We start from the raw sequence: 15484 nt of genomic DNA, 5'->3' as shown, positions 1-15484 counted from the left end.
TGAGTTCGAAACCTACATATGGATTGAGAAGCTTAACTTTTGCTTTTGAAAATCTTAGCCATAAAGAACATAGCTGCACTTTCAGAGCCTTTGTGGAGTTTACAGCAATGGCCAGTCAGAAAGATCCACTTTTACTTCTAAACTGAGGTCATCTCAACTGGATGCTAATGAGAGAGAATAACATGTGAAACCCACAATCTCATTTTTACAATCACTTTTCAGAGAATAATCCCACTATAAATGCCTTAGAAATCACCAAATACAAGAAGATAAATGGGAGGAAAGAAAAGTTAATCTCTTTGTTAAAGAACAGAACAAGGAACCAAGAAATCAATGTGACTTTGGACCAGTCACTTCCCTTCTCTGTGCTTCAATTTCCCATCAGTAAAATGGAAACAATAATACTGACCTACCTCCCAGGTAGGTTGAAACACTTCATCATCATGTTTGTAAAGTGCTTTGAGATCTTCAACTGGAAAGTACAGATAGTTTTATTATGTGGGTAAACTGAGGCTACTCATATAAATCCTGGCCCAGATACTGGCTTTTAGAAGGGAGAAAAGAAAAGTCATTTAAAAAGTCTATAATATTCTTGGTTTCCCAAAACAGTCCCATAACAAAGATGTTGACAGTTGATCAATTTCAGCAGAATCTATTGCAAGCTATTGACCACATCCTGTGCCTGTTGAAGCCAATGCAAATATCCATTTTTATTTAAATAACGGTAGGTGGGCAGGGTCATGCTCTGCTTAGAGCACAATGGGCTGTGTGAATTCTATTGATCAAGAAAAACAAACTGCTAGTGGAGTGCTTAAAATGAGAGCAAAATATTAGTCATGATCCACCACGCATGAGACGGAAACTTTGTGTCAAGATCTTACATTGTACGAAGGTGACCAGATTGAATAACTCTAAACAAAAATTAATTCAGGGTGGGGTTTTCAAAAAAATCTAAATCACTTAGGAGAGTAAATCCTATTGACTTTCATATATGCTGTCAATGAGTTCAGAGCTTGATTGTCAAAGGTGTTGAGCGCTTGCAGTTTGAGATGAAGTCAATGGGACACACAAGCACCAAGCATCTCTGAAAATCAGGCTCTTAATCTCTTTTTCTGCTTGCAGAATAATCACAGGGAAATTGTGATTGCCACAATGCAAATTCACTCCTGTCCAAAGATCCAGCACAAGGCCCCATATTATGATGACTTGGTAGAGCTTAAGTGGTGTAGAGGCCATGAACATACAAAATTCAAGACGTACTGCTTAGTTGTGATTGGTCACATAAGTCACATGGTATTGCTTTGTCTTCATTGATTGGACACACATACAAGCACTTTTGGTACCTTCATCTGAGAATTCACTTAGTTTTTGCAAATACAGAAGCATGCAACTTTGGAATTCATTTGCATGAATGTTTGTGTTACAAAACTCAATGGCTTGGATGCTCATGGAAAGGGAAGGGAAAACAAATAGGACATGAGCTCAGCCAAAAAAATCCAAACAGATATTCACAAAAACGTTTTCACACCATTTGCCCAGCTCTCATACTTACTTACATGTTATACTGTTTATATTTGTAGAGCTGTATTTGCAGATCAGGTAAAAATATCTCTAGCAATGCCATTATACTGCAAACAATGCGGGATATTTGTTGAGTTACATTGGTGACTCTAGCCATGTTAGAAAAATAACATTTTCATTCCTCCAGCACTTGCTAGTCAAAATAGAACACTGCCATAATTCCAGATATTGCAACACAGAATGCAGCCTTAACTTCAAATGTTGCAATATTTTCCCTTTTTCTGTTACACAACATTTTCACCCCACATGGAATTTTGTCCCAGATAATTTTATTTTATTTTTAAAAAGTGGGTATGGCAAAATTTAACCTCTCATTTGAAATTCTCCAGAGCTAAATCATTGTAGTTATGGCAGACTGCAGTGGCTATGCCAACTAACAAAAACACCCAACCATATCATATATTAATTATAGCTGGGATTTTTGTGCTAGCTAGTAACTTGTTCTTGAAAAAGAACTGCTTATCTACCTGTTGAATGGGTGGTCACATTTGAAAAGAGAATTTGCATTTTCTACATCTAGCAAATGGATTTTCTTTTCTTTTCATACTGTCAATGAAATGGTGAATTCCAGCTTCTGGATTTTACTGGCCACATTCTCAGCTGGTATAAATGGGCATAGCTTTGTTGACCTCAAAGAGAATCTGACCTTACGTGCTCAAAAAGCAAGCATACCTATGGTAGGAACATTTTCTTTCATAGTCAGAGGATCTTTTCTCATATACCTTATTCATCTTGTCTCTTCTGGCAGCCCTTAGGGATGCATAGTTCTCATTGAAGTCAGGGGGAGTTATGTGTGTGGAAGGCTTGCAGGCTCAAATGGTGAGTTAGCTGGAGAACTCTAAGCCATAAAGATGAAACCATGGCCTGTTGAAATCAACTAGAGATTTGCCACTGCTCCAATGCTCGGGTTTTGTATGGCTTTTAAGGGGTTTTGCCAAAATGTCTTATCTCCCCAGAACAATGACTATGCTGAGAATAACTAGGTTGAGTAGAGTAGTCCATGGGTTTTCACCATCCTCTGTTCTAGGCGCCATTATTCCCATACTGCACTGCTCCAGTTCGCTTTCTCTGTAAATTATCTGCATCCATGGCTCCCTCATGCAGCCACTAGAGGGTGCTGCAAGTGCAGGGTATACTTGCTGTATTCCCCCCCCCCAAAACGAGACTTGTTGTGTTCTTATCAGATATCAAAGCAAACTATATCTCCAGTCCCTGCAAATCACCCAAATGAAACTATTAAATTAAATATGGTTTGAGACTATCTTCACCAAAAAGCAGCTTGGATAGTGCTGCCATTTACAATGCAAGTGGAAAATCTTTTTAGTGACCTTTGCATGCAATTAACTTTTTAAAGATTGTAAAATCTTTATCCTCCTTATGGTTCTAATAGAGTGGAATGTGGAAGACATATTGGCTACATGATTTAATGAAATGTCACATAAAGATAATAGCATATGCATATCACCTTTCATCCCAAAGGGTACTGATGTGCTTTGCAAACTATGGACAACATCTCTGCAGGCAGGGGGAGTACAGTGCCTTAGTACAGCCTGCAGACTTTGATTCTGTGTACAAGAATCAGTTTAATATGAAAATGCAGCCACCATTGGAGAAAATTATAGAAAATTATAGCAAATGAATAATAACGCATAGCAACACACTATGCAATAGTTTACGATGCAAAGTGATGAGAATACTTATCCAACTGAAACTTAGGGGGGAAGAGTCATAGGTAAGCAGCATGTAATGTGAATTTGTCCCTGACCCAGGGGTGAAAATCCTACTTTTATGGAAAGTGCCATGAGATCTTCAATGCCCACCAGAGGCCAGGACCTCATTATTGTCTTTTCTGAACAATGGCTCCCTTAGCAGCACAGTGCCCCCTAGTGCAACAATGGAAAATTAGTGCAGTGCTGACATAAGAAAGAACACTACTTACCACACATCCAAAGCCTTCCTGCAATACCTGTTTTTTCGGGTTAACTGTGTTGAACTGTAAAATAAAATAGCTTCACAAAAAATATAGCTTTAAATAACATGAGTAATTTTCGTTGTTTGATTTTCCGACTGATGGAACAGAAATAAATATCTGATGAGTATCAAGAAGAGTATGTATTATTTGCCTAAAATGCTTCCCATCTGTGATTATTTTGGCATTTAAATTTCACATAACACATACAAAATTTTCTATGACTTCTCTCACACATGTACATTTAAGTTTATTCAACTGTTGGACAAAATAGCTTTATTCATCCAAACAATGAATTTTCACATAATTTCAAGATTCTGCATGTTTGATACATTTTATATATTTTTCTTTACTGAAAAATAGGCTTATTTTTTCTCATTTATGTTGAAAAACTGGCTCATTTTAATTTGAAATTGGTCCTGGTTTTCCTAAATAATGTGCATACCTTAACAAGGTTCTCTGTGAAAATTAGTCCATTTTCCCGTTTGTAAGGAATGTGAAAAGCCTTGAATTTATTTTATTATGAGGATTTCACAAACATCTAGTGGTTACTTTTAATGGGAGAGATCCTACAAGAATCCACTGCCAAGTTTAGGTATCCTGCTATGAGTATACTCTGAGTGAAATTTATCTTTATGCAGAGAGCCAGAACAAGACCTATGCATTCCTGAAATTCCATTAAAGTCTTATTTTGATCAAGCCTTCTGCACATGGGCAAATTTTGTATATAATAAACTAAAACTGCCTCATGTCTACTGGAGTTTTACTCCCTCCATGGGATTGTTCCTAAAAATACCACATCATGACATAAACTATAGAAGCTAAGAACATTTGAACATTTTCTTCTGTAAAGGATTAGAAATGATGAGCAAACATCTTTGGAATTAACTAGGCACACGGTATGTATGGCTAATCTTTTCTTGATTTACATACCATACGTGCATGAAAATTAATGGGAATTACATATGCACATTGAGAAGATAAAGGCCAGGAAATGCACCAGACTGCGAATGGAATAATGTACCTCATGACTTTATGATTATTTATTGAACATTTGTGCATAGTACCGTATGCAGGATGCTTTACCAAAAGTCTGAAGACATGGTTGCTGTCATTGAGTTGAGCTGAAAGTTGTTGTACTCCCTATTGTTGGGTTCACTTAATAAACATCTTAGAGGACCAGATTCTGTGGCCCGGTCTAGCCCCTTTGTGCCACACCTGCAGTGCAAAGAGGATATAAACTGGCAATGTCTCCACAGCTAGGGCTTCCCCTGGCCTCAGGGAGTCCACAACTCGTTTAGAGATGGCAGAGCTGTTTCCTACACCTCTGCCTTCCTGGCCCTGTGTAGTGGGATGCTGGGGACAGGAAGGGACTGGCCAGAACCCTACTGCCTGGTTATCTTCAGCTGGCTCCTTTGCTGTCCTATCCTCCTTCTACTGCTGTGGGTGGGGAGACGGGGTGTAGCATAGACAGAGCCAGATTATTTTTCTGTTTGTGCAAGGATTAGGATGAAGAAATATCGGAAATGCTCGGCTTCCTCACTTCTTGAGTCCTTATTCTTTTATGGGCAGCAACCTTGAATGTTTTTATAATTTGGGCAGGTTTCCCATCATATCTGATAAAGCTTATGTTATGATAATTACCCACCTAGTCACCATCATCTTACCCATGCCCTTTTCTTTGACAGCTGGCTTTGCAGAATGCCCTGCGTTATTTCCCACCTGAAGTCCACGAAGAGCTGGCGCTGGAATTTGCAGATGAGCTCAAGCTCTATGGCCACATATACATGTACAGATTCTGTCCAGAAATTGAGATGAGGTAAGGGGGGGAGGCACTTTTCAGACTTGCAATCAGTAGCCACTGGCATGTTACTTGTACTCTGGATGTGAAATTCACCTCTGTGCATAGGGCTAGTCCAAAGCCTATGTACCAATGAAGCCTCATTTAAGCCCATCTAGAAACCGTGTCAAGAAATATTAATGAAATGAATAAATCAAACAAATACATACTGTGTCTTGTCTGTAATTAGAAAACAATAGCTTCATTTATACTGAGCCTCAATCATGGTTTTGGAATGCTGCCCCATAAGCTGCAGAACAGAGCTTCTTCATACTCCAGGCTCCATACTGCTCTCAAGCCACATGAGATTCCCCTTGGCATTAGTGAGCATTCCACTGTCCAGCAAGGGAAATATTATGCACTCGTGGGTGGTCATTAGCTAGGCCCGCCCCACTCTATCCCTCATTACACTGTGCTTCTCGTTTAAATCTGGTCTACTCTGGAGACATTTACTTTGGGCTTTTATGTCATCGCTTCAAGCTCCTGGAATGCTTGTAAAACACTTGGAGGTAAAACTTACTCCTGTGCAGAGAGACTGCACAAGGTGTATGTGCTTGTAGTGTTTCACAAACATCCAAAGAAGAGTCCCAACTGTGCGAGCTCTGAGCAAGTCTTACATGCATCGCAGCTCGTGCTGAAGCTGAATTCTGTTGGCTGACAAAACTACTCGGTTATTATTTATAGACTGTAGATTTCAACCTGGTCAGAAAATCTGAGATACCCATATACTGTCATAATGTTGAAGCCAACAATTGGTGAATCAGTGGGGGGGGTCAAATGCCCAGAGTGGTTTTGGACCAGCTTATTTGAGAATCAGTCTCTTTTCTCATGTCACATAGAGGAGGCTTTGGAGCTGGATCCCTCTTGATTTAAAAGAGAGGTAGAGCTTTCTCCATGAGGGGCCCTCAGCTTTGAAACCTGCTGTCCAACCCTGATCTGAAATATTCTAGGCCTGTTGACGTTTGGAGCATACTGTAAGGGGCAATAAATTTAATCAAGCTTTTGGGGAGGGGCAAAGGTTTGTGGAGCAGAGCAATTTTGTTGAGGGCCTGCTGGTGTGTTAGCTGTTGGTTTTAAGTCTGATTAATTGCATTCTAATTTGTGTCAAACAAACACATATTTAATATCGTAACAGAAGTCTAAATAAATAAAACAAGTAACTGTTCAGATTTGTGCAGACTACTGTGTCTCCAAGCTCTCAACACTAGACTAGAGTCCAGTCCTGCAGACCTAAACTAAGACAAAGTGCACCGTAAAGACAATGGGAGTTTTGCGTAAGTATGACTGCAGGACTGGACTCTAGGAGCACAAAGCACTGAACAATAAAATGTTGGGGATGAACTTGCCCTGACTGGGATTGGACTTCATGACCCACCAGGTCATTTCCATCTCTAATGTCAATAATTCTTTGATTGCATCAAATACTTTTTATAGGTTGTTTATTTTTTGTTTTCCATTTTATAACAGTTTATTTTAATCTCAACAATAAAAACCAGTCTTTTCTTTTCCACCTGGCAAACTTTGATTGTTTTTGTTTGTGTTTTGTGCTTCCTGTGCAATGTGGTTCCGCATGGTTCTGCTACATTAATATCCTTATTCACATAGCAACATTCTTTGTGTTAGCAGATATCTAAGAATAGGGATTGTATGGTTGCTTATGGAACCAGTCCCCTGCACTGAGGCAGGACTAAGTATTATCTAGATCATCCCTGACAGGTGTTTGTCTAACTGTTCTTAAAAACCTCCAATGACAGAGATTCTACAACAGCCCTAGGTAATTTGTTCCAGTGCTTAACTACCCTGACAGTTAGGAAGTTTTTCCTAATGTCTAAACTAAATCTCCTTTGTTGCAATTTAAGCCCATTACTTCTCGTCCTGTCCACAGTGGGTAAGGAGAACAGTTTATCACCTTCCTATTTATAACAACCTTTTACATTCTTGAAGACTGTTATCATGTCCTCCCTCAGTCTTCTCTTCTCCAGACTAAACAAACCCATTTTTTTCAATTTTTCCTTGCAGATCATGTTCTCTAGACTTTTAATTATTTTTGTTTCTCTCTTCTGGACTGTCTCCAATTTGTTCAACATCTTTCCTGAAGTGTGGTGCCCAAGACTGGACAAAGCACTCCAGTTGAGGCCTTATTAGTGCTGAGCAGAGTAGAAGAATTACTTCTCATGTCTTGCTTACAATACTCCTGCTAATACATCCCGGAATGATGTTTGCATTTTTTGGAAACAGTATTGCAGTGGATCACAAATTAAATATGAATCAACAGTGTAACCCCCAGATCCTATTCTGCACTACTTCTTCCTAGGCAGTCACTTCCCATTTTGTATTTATGCAGTTAATTATTCCTTCCTCAGTGTAGTGCTTTGCATTTGTCCTTATTGAATTTCATCCTGTTTATTTCAGACCATTTCTCCAGTTTATGAGGATCATTTTAAATTTTAATCCTGTCCTCCAAAGCGCTTACAATCCCTGCTAGCTTGGTATCATCTGCAGACTTTAAAAGTATACTCTCTATGCCATTATCCACAACATTTCTGAAGATATTGAATAGAACCAGACCCAGGACAGATCCCTGTGGGACCCCACTCAATATGCCCTTCCAGCTTGACCGTAAACCACTAATAACTACTCTCTGAGTACGGTTTTCCAGCCAATTGTGCACCCATCTTACAGTAGGTTTGTCTATGTCGCTTATGGTTGCTAGGTTGCTTATGAGGTCATGTGAGACACTGCCAAAACATTACTAAAAACCAGATGTATCATATGTACTGCTTCCTCCCTTACTCACAAGGCTTGTTACCCTGTCAAAGAAGCATGTTAGGTTGATTTAATATGATTTGTTCCTGACAAATCTATGTTGACTGTTATTTAGCACCTTATTGTCTTCTAGGTACCGTGGCGAGGGAAGCCTCTTCTGCCCCTCTGAGGGTCCTGCACTCTTTTTGGCTACGCTGGTGGTATGGCTGGGAGGGAGCGGGGGTGGGGCCTGGTCCCGCCCTCTACCCCGGGCCCCGACCCAGGGATCCTGTGAGGAGTAGCCTCAGACCGCTTAGTTCATGAGGGCTACTACTTTCCCTGGGTTGCCTATCTTTGGCCCCGCTGCTCGCAGTCCACTCCCTGGAACCGGAGTGAGGGTTTTCCCCCTTCCATGCCATGGGTCTCTCTGTTTCTGTGATCCTCCCATGTTTGGGTGAGGTCACCCCACCTCTACTCCTTTGCTCAGTTGTCTGAGCGACTGGGTCCTCCTTCAGGCCTCTGTGCCTATGACCCCTGGCCCTGCCCGGATGGGTTTCTCCTTAACTCCAGTATCTTTGATATTGTGGTAGCAACAGCAATCACTCTAAGCTGCCTTGCCTAGCCTAGCCTAGCCGCTCCTCCTCTCCACTCCCTTCCATCTGCCCCTATCTGCCTGACAGGGAGGCTTTTAACTGCTGGGGCAAGCTCCTTAATTGGCCTCAGCTGGCCTAATTGACTTGGAGTAACCCCAACTGAATCACCCAGGGAACAAGGATTTGTTGATCCTGGGGCTAATATATATCCCCTCCAATACTCTCCTATAGCCATCAGGTCTGGCCCTGGCACAGTACTTACAAATTGATTGATTAATTATTTGCTCCATTATCTTTTTGGGTACTGAAGTTAAGATGACTGGTCTATAATTCCCAGGTTATCCTCATTCTCCTATTTATAAATAGATACTTTATTTGCCCTTTTCTAGTCCTCTGAGATCTTTCCAATCCTCTATGAGTTCTCAAAGGTAATAGCAAATGGCTCAGAGATCTCTTCAGCCACTTTCTTAAATAATCTAGAATGTATTTTGTCAAGTCCTGAAAACATCTAACTTGTCAAAGTAATTCTTAAATTGTTGTTTCCGAATTTCAGCCACAGATCCTACTCCATTTACACTGATGTTCACTATGTTAGTTGTCTGATCACTGCTAATCTTTTTGGTGAAAACTGAAGCAAAGAAGGCATTTAACACTTTGGCCATTGCTGCATTTTCTGTTATTGTCTTTCCCTCCTCATTGAGTAATGGGACTATCCTGTCCTTGGTCGTCTTCTTGCTTCTAATGTCTTTGTAAAATGTTTTCTTCTTTCCCTGTATGTCCCTAACTAGTTTAATCTTCTTTTGTGCCTTGGCCTTTCTATTTTTGTCCCTTCACACTTGTGTTGTTTTCTTATACTCCCCCTTCATAATTTGACCTAGTTTCTACTTTCTGTATGACTCTTTTTTGAGTTTCAGGTAGTTGAAGATCTCCTGGTTAAGACAGCGTGGTCTCTTACCATACTTCCTAGCTTTCCTACACATTGGGATAGCTTGCTTTTTGTCCCCTTAATAATGTTTCTTTTAAAAACTGCTAATTCTCCTGAACTCCTTTTTCCCTTAGGGCTTGTCTACGTTCACGGTTATGCTGGTAAAACTTTGTTGCTCAGGGGATGTGAAAAAACACACCCCTGCACGATATAAATTTTGCCGGCACAAGCACGAATGTAGCCGTGTTATGTCAGCGGGAGAGAGCTCTCCCGCTGACATAATAAAACCACTTATGTGCAAATAAAAGAAAGACGATTTAAAAACGTAAAACATTATCTTTCCTGCCAGAATTAACTTCCAATAGTTCTAACAACTTTTCTGCTTGTGGAGCAGGAGGAAGCAAAATAGTGAAACCTTTTTATAATGGTTATACTTGGTAATATTATCACTATTGTTTTATTTGGGTGAGCCTTTAGAGCTCCCAGCCCCATTGTGCTATGCCCTGTACAAACATAAGAAAAAAACAGTCCCTGCCCTGAAGAGCTTAGAGTATAAGGATAAGACTAGACGTCAATAAGTTGATACAACAGATAGTTGGGGGGAGGGAGAGCGCACAGGTTAGCAATGAGACAATTACAATAGTTAGCTTTGAAGAGCGATCTTGCTCTGAAAAGTGCCTCTGTAGAAATACCATTGTGGGATTCCATGTACATTATGCCTCAGTGATTTCTGGATCAAATGTGCTCAGTTTACAAATTAAAAAAAATTTTTTTTCTAACTGCCAACCTTACAAACTCAATTTAGGAATGGAGAATCAAGCTGGGTTTTTTTCTTCTCAAGCATCACCAGAAATAATAGAGGGATTGAAGGGCAAACTGTGCCCTCAGTGAAACCTGCGAAGTCCCATTGTCTTCTGTGGAGTCGCGCAGATATAAACAAGTGGCCCTGTGGTATGCATATAGCAAACAATGCAGGTGAAGGGCAGGGCCAGACTTACATCTTACACACCCACAGGCACAGCATCTTCAGCGCCTCCACCCCCGCCTACAGCTGACCTTCGTGTTTTCCGCGTGGGGCGGGGAGAGTGGCTGGAGTGACTAGCTTGGCAGCTCCATAAGGAGGGAATATGCTCACTCCTGCCTGGACTCCAGCTTCCGACCTAGTCAGGGGATGGAGCCTCAGGGGGAAGAAGAGGAGCAGGAGACGGGGCCAGAGTTCTGGCATTTATGTGGGGCCCCCAAATTGGCCAGGGTCCCTGAGCATAGGCCCACTTGGCCCATGCAGTAATCCGCCACTGTTTAGGCACTCCTAGAATGCTGGCGCCCTAGGCACATGCCTACTGTGCCTAACTGGAAATCCATCCCTGGTGATGGGACACCAGAAAGTATTCAGCTCTCTTTGTGTTGGTTTTGCATGGCTATCAGGAGTAATAAGAACTTGTTTTTGTCACTAAAGTGAGATCCCATTTGTGATTAATTGATTCAACAATTAATGGTAGAAAAGTGCTGAATAAAACTATTTGCAAATATTCTTGGATTAGCTCTGATAAATCTAAAATACGTTAACTGTTAATTTACAGAAGTCTTTTCAGGTTTGAACTGTGTTTTGTTTGATTTTTTCTTTCCTAAATCAGTATCGACAACTCCAGGAAGTTTGGTGGCAATTAATATTTTATTGGGATTTATTTTCTCTCTTTACATGTGCTTAAGAAAAATCCTCCCTAATGTCTGAGTGTGTTTGTTTCAGAGCTTATCCCATAGAGGACTATCCTTGCAAAACCAAACCAGCTGCTGCAATAATGCACATGATCATGAATAATCTGGATCCCGCAGTGGCCCAGGTAAAGTACCATGGAAATAAAAGAATGGAAATTATTCATAGAACAGGAGCAAATCTGCAAGTAATTTCCTCCATATGTTCATATATACATAATGAGTATTTTAGGGCCTGTGCAAGGTTTATGCACCACTTATTCCCATTTAAGCTGTCAATATAAGGATTAAATGGGACTGAAGTGGTGCGTAGGTCTTGTGCTGGTCCTCTACACAAGGGTGAATTTCACCCTTAACATCTATAGAGCTGGCTTCTATAGGGTGTTAGTTAAATAGGCCATTTCAATTTCTTCAGGAGAATGTATGTTTAGTGTAGCATGCCAAAATGATACTTTCTGTGGGACTGATCCCAAGGTTCCTGAGCATCTCCTGAAAGAACTGAGAGCCAGCCACTCCTTTTAGCTTCAGCTGAGGCTGACGGCACACCGTGTTTCTTGGGACTGGGACCTGTGTAGGGTTTAGTCCTGCAGTCCCATATGCTGTAATCCTTACAACTTCGGTAGGAATTATGCCTGCAAGAGGCATGCAGGGTTGGGCCTGTTTTACATGGTAACACTATGATTTTTATAAAGACCTTATCACCGATCACGATGTTCCTCAGAGTTTTCATCTCTTGTTGGATCATTCTCAAGTGCAGGTGGCAACTACTGGCAACCTTTAACAATTTGATCTTTTTTTATGAATTAAACTCTGATGTTATAGGAGTCTGGAATACTGGCGTCTGGAGACCAAAGACGGTCAGTTTGGCTGGGGAGAGGGAGTGGGATTCTTGTTTATAGAATTAATAGGCCTCTATATATGTCAGTGAATGGGGTAAAATTATGGTCTGCTCCCTCAAAGAAGACCACAGTGGGAGCCAGTGAGTCAAGAAAGCACAGCAAGATGATCTCATGGAGGTTATAGCTCCCCTCTTGTGAGGGGTTGGGAGGCTGTGATGCCTCCTTGGCCCATGGATACCGGGGATCTGCAGGAAAGAGACACATTACCCCTCCCCCACACACCTCCAATCAATGTGGGCAAGAGCCATGCACATAGATGGCACCCTTTGGGTGGCAGGGTTGGCTGTCATTCCACATAGCAATATGGTTCCTCTAGCAGCCATACTGCTATTGGTTGGATGCCCCTGCCAGCTGCCATGCCCACTTCTGCATAAAGCAATAATGTTATTACTTTCACTTGCCTTCCTTTCCTTGTTCTCTTTGATTAATTGCTACACACAATTGTTGTGCCTTGTCTACATAGACTGGAAGCTCCATGGGGAAGGCGCCACCACTTACTATGTATTTACAGAGCAACTAGCACAATGGGGCCAAACTCTGATTGGGGCTGCTGGGCACAACAGATTAAATCAGGGCTCAATCCTGCTTCCATTGAAGTCAGTAGGCGTTTGTCATTGACTTTAATGAGACTAGGGTTAAGCACTCAACAAATTATATCCTCAATATATATTGCAATGTAAGTGTTAACCCTTTCTGTATCTTTGAAAGTGCAGCATGCCTCTAAGAAGCAGGATCACGCAACCTGTCTTCAAGAGAGTCTTTCGCACTACCTGCCTAGTTAAAAGAACAGCAACTAAGGATTAATTTTGTAATTTGGCAGATGGGTAACCACATAATTGCAATAATTAATACCCCTTATTTTAAAGGAGAAATTGCAATCCTCTCATTGGCTTAAATTGTCACTTTCACTATGATACTTTCTGATTCCAAAAGTCTAAAGAATGTTGATGCCAAAAATAGAACAAAGAGTTGAATTTAATATTAAATTAATCTCTTGGATTTTTACAGAGGAACCACTCAGAAATGTTGCAGGAAAGCACTAGTTTTAATATAATTAAAACTTGCCTTTCTTAGTTTCCCCAGGAGCTTGTAACTTATGGAGGAAATGGACAAGTCTTCAGCAACTGGGCTCAGGTATGACATTGGTACATTTCCAACCAGAGGTTTTGTGAAAAAGCAGATCAGATTCATACAGACTTCACCCATCTGAACTCCATTCTGCTTAGGCAGAGTTTGTGACAAATTCTTGGCAGTCATTGCCTCCTAATATTCCAAAACATCCTGTCTGGGTAGATGAATGCTGAGTTATGAACTGTAAAGATATACAGAGCTTTATTTAGTGAGGAGAGCACATGCTTGCCAAATCGAAATGTTGTGGTGATGATTGTGTATTTCAAGATAATTTCTTAATCTTTCTATTGTACATTTGCAAGCGCCTCTGGTTTGTTCAGATAATTTTAGAGGCAAAGTGCATCCTAAGAAGCAAGAATGTATATTTGTTGTTTCTCCTAATTTCACGCTAGTTTGCAAAACATGCAATTTATTAACAATGTTCAGCTTGACTTAAAAAACACAATCTTGAGTTTGTTTCCAACAATGTCAAAGAATAGCTGAAGATATTGGATAAGTACCAGCTGACCATTTCTTTGTCCCGTTTAGCTTCAGTTTTCGCAGCACTGACATATCTCCTTTGATAATTAAGTGTGGTAAAGGCTTGAGTCTAAATTCTGGGCTGGGTAATGGATCCTAAAGTCCAAATCTTTAACCTGGGATCAAGGCTGGATTTGCAGAACATGGAGGAAGAAACCCACATTGCCCTATAATTCTGTGATTTAATGTCAGTTCCCCACTTGCTGCTGAGGCCATTGTCTGCAGAAATTTCCTTTCCCAACTAGATGAAAAGATTTTAGAAACGTCAAGTATTGTTCTACCCACAGATGAACAAGCCTCTGCACATTAGGTGTTGTCCCCATTCTTCCCAGCAATGGCATACAGCACAGTGTAGTGGTCTAACACAAACACTGAAATTTGCACATGATAAAGCATTTCAAGGAAATCACTGACATTAATAACATGGATACTCTGTTACATTTTATAACAAGGGCAATTTAGTCACTCAGCACCAGATTGTGTCCAGCTGCTCCACAGGTGTACAGGGGAAGAACATTCAATGAACAGCTCTCATACACCCCTATGAACCTCAGGGCACAAATGCAGTTGCAGTGAGCACAGAAACTGTTCCCTCCCTGAAACCTGTGAGGCACAACAAGATACTCTAAAGGGGACAGAGAAGTGAAAGGATAAGGTGGGTCCATTGTCCTTCCTTGCTTCTGGTAGAACAGGACAGGTATGCAGGCAGGAATACTGTATGTTGCATCCCCTGGAAGGGATGTAGCATCAGGCATCCTCCTGCCCCTGCAGACTGGAAGATCTAGGCGGAATTCTGGCTCAGAATTCCTCCCAGAGCTCACCTTAGGATGCTGCAACTCTGCATGTTATTCTAAGACTTCTCTGTACATTACACAAACAAAAATACCCATAAGACAGAAATGCATTGGGTCAGATATATCCCTGCTGAAGCTTCTCTGACTTTGGTCCCTTGTTTGTTTTTCCAAAAACACTTTAACTTGCAGGTAAAGGAATATGTCTGGTCCTGTGGTTATAGCAGAGGCCTGGGAGATGTTTTCTATAACAAACTCCATGTGTGACCTTGGGCAAGTCACTTGTGCCTCAATTTCCTAATCTATAAAATGTGGATTATAGTCCTTATTCCACTAAAGGGACTTTTTGAGGGTAAATTCATTTGTTGGTAAATGCTTTGAGACCTTGGGTGGAAGGTACTATGGAAGTGCATAGCATTTATCATAAATTACTTGTGAGGGGCTATTCCAGTTTTAGTGTGAACAGTACTTCCAGTATAATTGGATGCATGCATGCATGTTCTCAGTGGCTGGCATGCCTCAGGGCAGGTGTGGGACTACAGTGAAATTCAAGCAACACAAAATTTGGTAACGCTCTGTCCTTTCTCTACTTCCAGCACTTTTATCCAAATTAGATAGAGCTGTTTCACAGCAGAACAAACAATACCTTTTTGTTCCTGGTTACTTAGAGTAGCAATCAGATGACTGATGCGGCTGTGATGGGGACACTTTGTTCTCTGCGTTCATGTCATGAAAACAAAATGGATTTTGCCATTGCAAAATTTATCCTGAAAATGCT

At 40.9% G+C, this 15484-nt stretch overlaps 1 protein-coding gene across 3 annotated transcripts in view; it reads left to right on the top strand.

Moving 5' to 3' along the window:
- Positions 1–15484, top strand: part of UROC1 (urocanate hydratase 1) — a 75817-nt gene that overhangs the window by 9995 nt on the left and 50338 nt on the right. For 2 of the 3 annotated variants that reach the window (XM_067544320.1, XM_067544319.1), the window contains exons 4-6: positions 5239–5369; positions 11401–11494; positions 13340–13399. In XM_067544320.1, coding sequence (XP_067400421.1) covers positions 5239–5369; positions 11401–11494; positions 13340–13399 — 285 coding nt within the window. Of the gene's footprint in view, positions 1–222; positions 421–5238; positions 5370–11400; positions 11495–13339; positions 13400–15484 lie in introns of all 3 variants that reach the window. The other variant, XM_067544321.1, reaches the window with a different exon arrangement.

Source organism: Emydura macquarii, unplaced genomic scaffold, assembly GCF_026122565.2.
Source record: "Emydura macquarii macquarii isolate MOO-44397 ecotype Brisbane River unplaced genomic scaffold, CSIRO-AGI_Emac_v2 contig_968, whole genome shotgun sequence".
Lineage (NCBI taxonomy): Eukaryota > Metazoa > Chordata > Testudines > Chelidae > Emydura > Emydura macquarii.
Note: the sequence above shows the minus strand (reverse complement) of the source record. Positions and strands in the feature narration are given on the sequence as shown.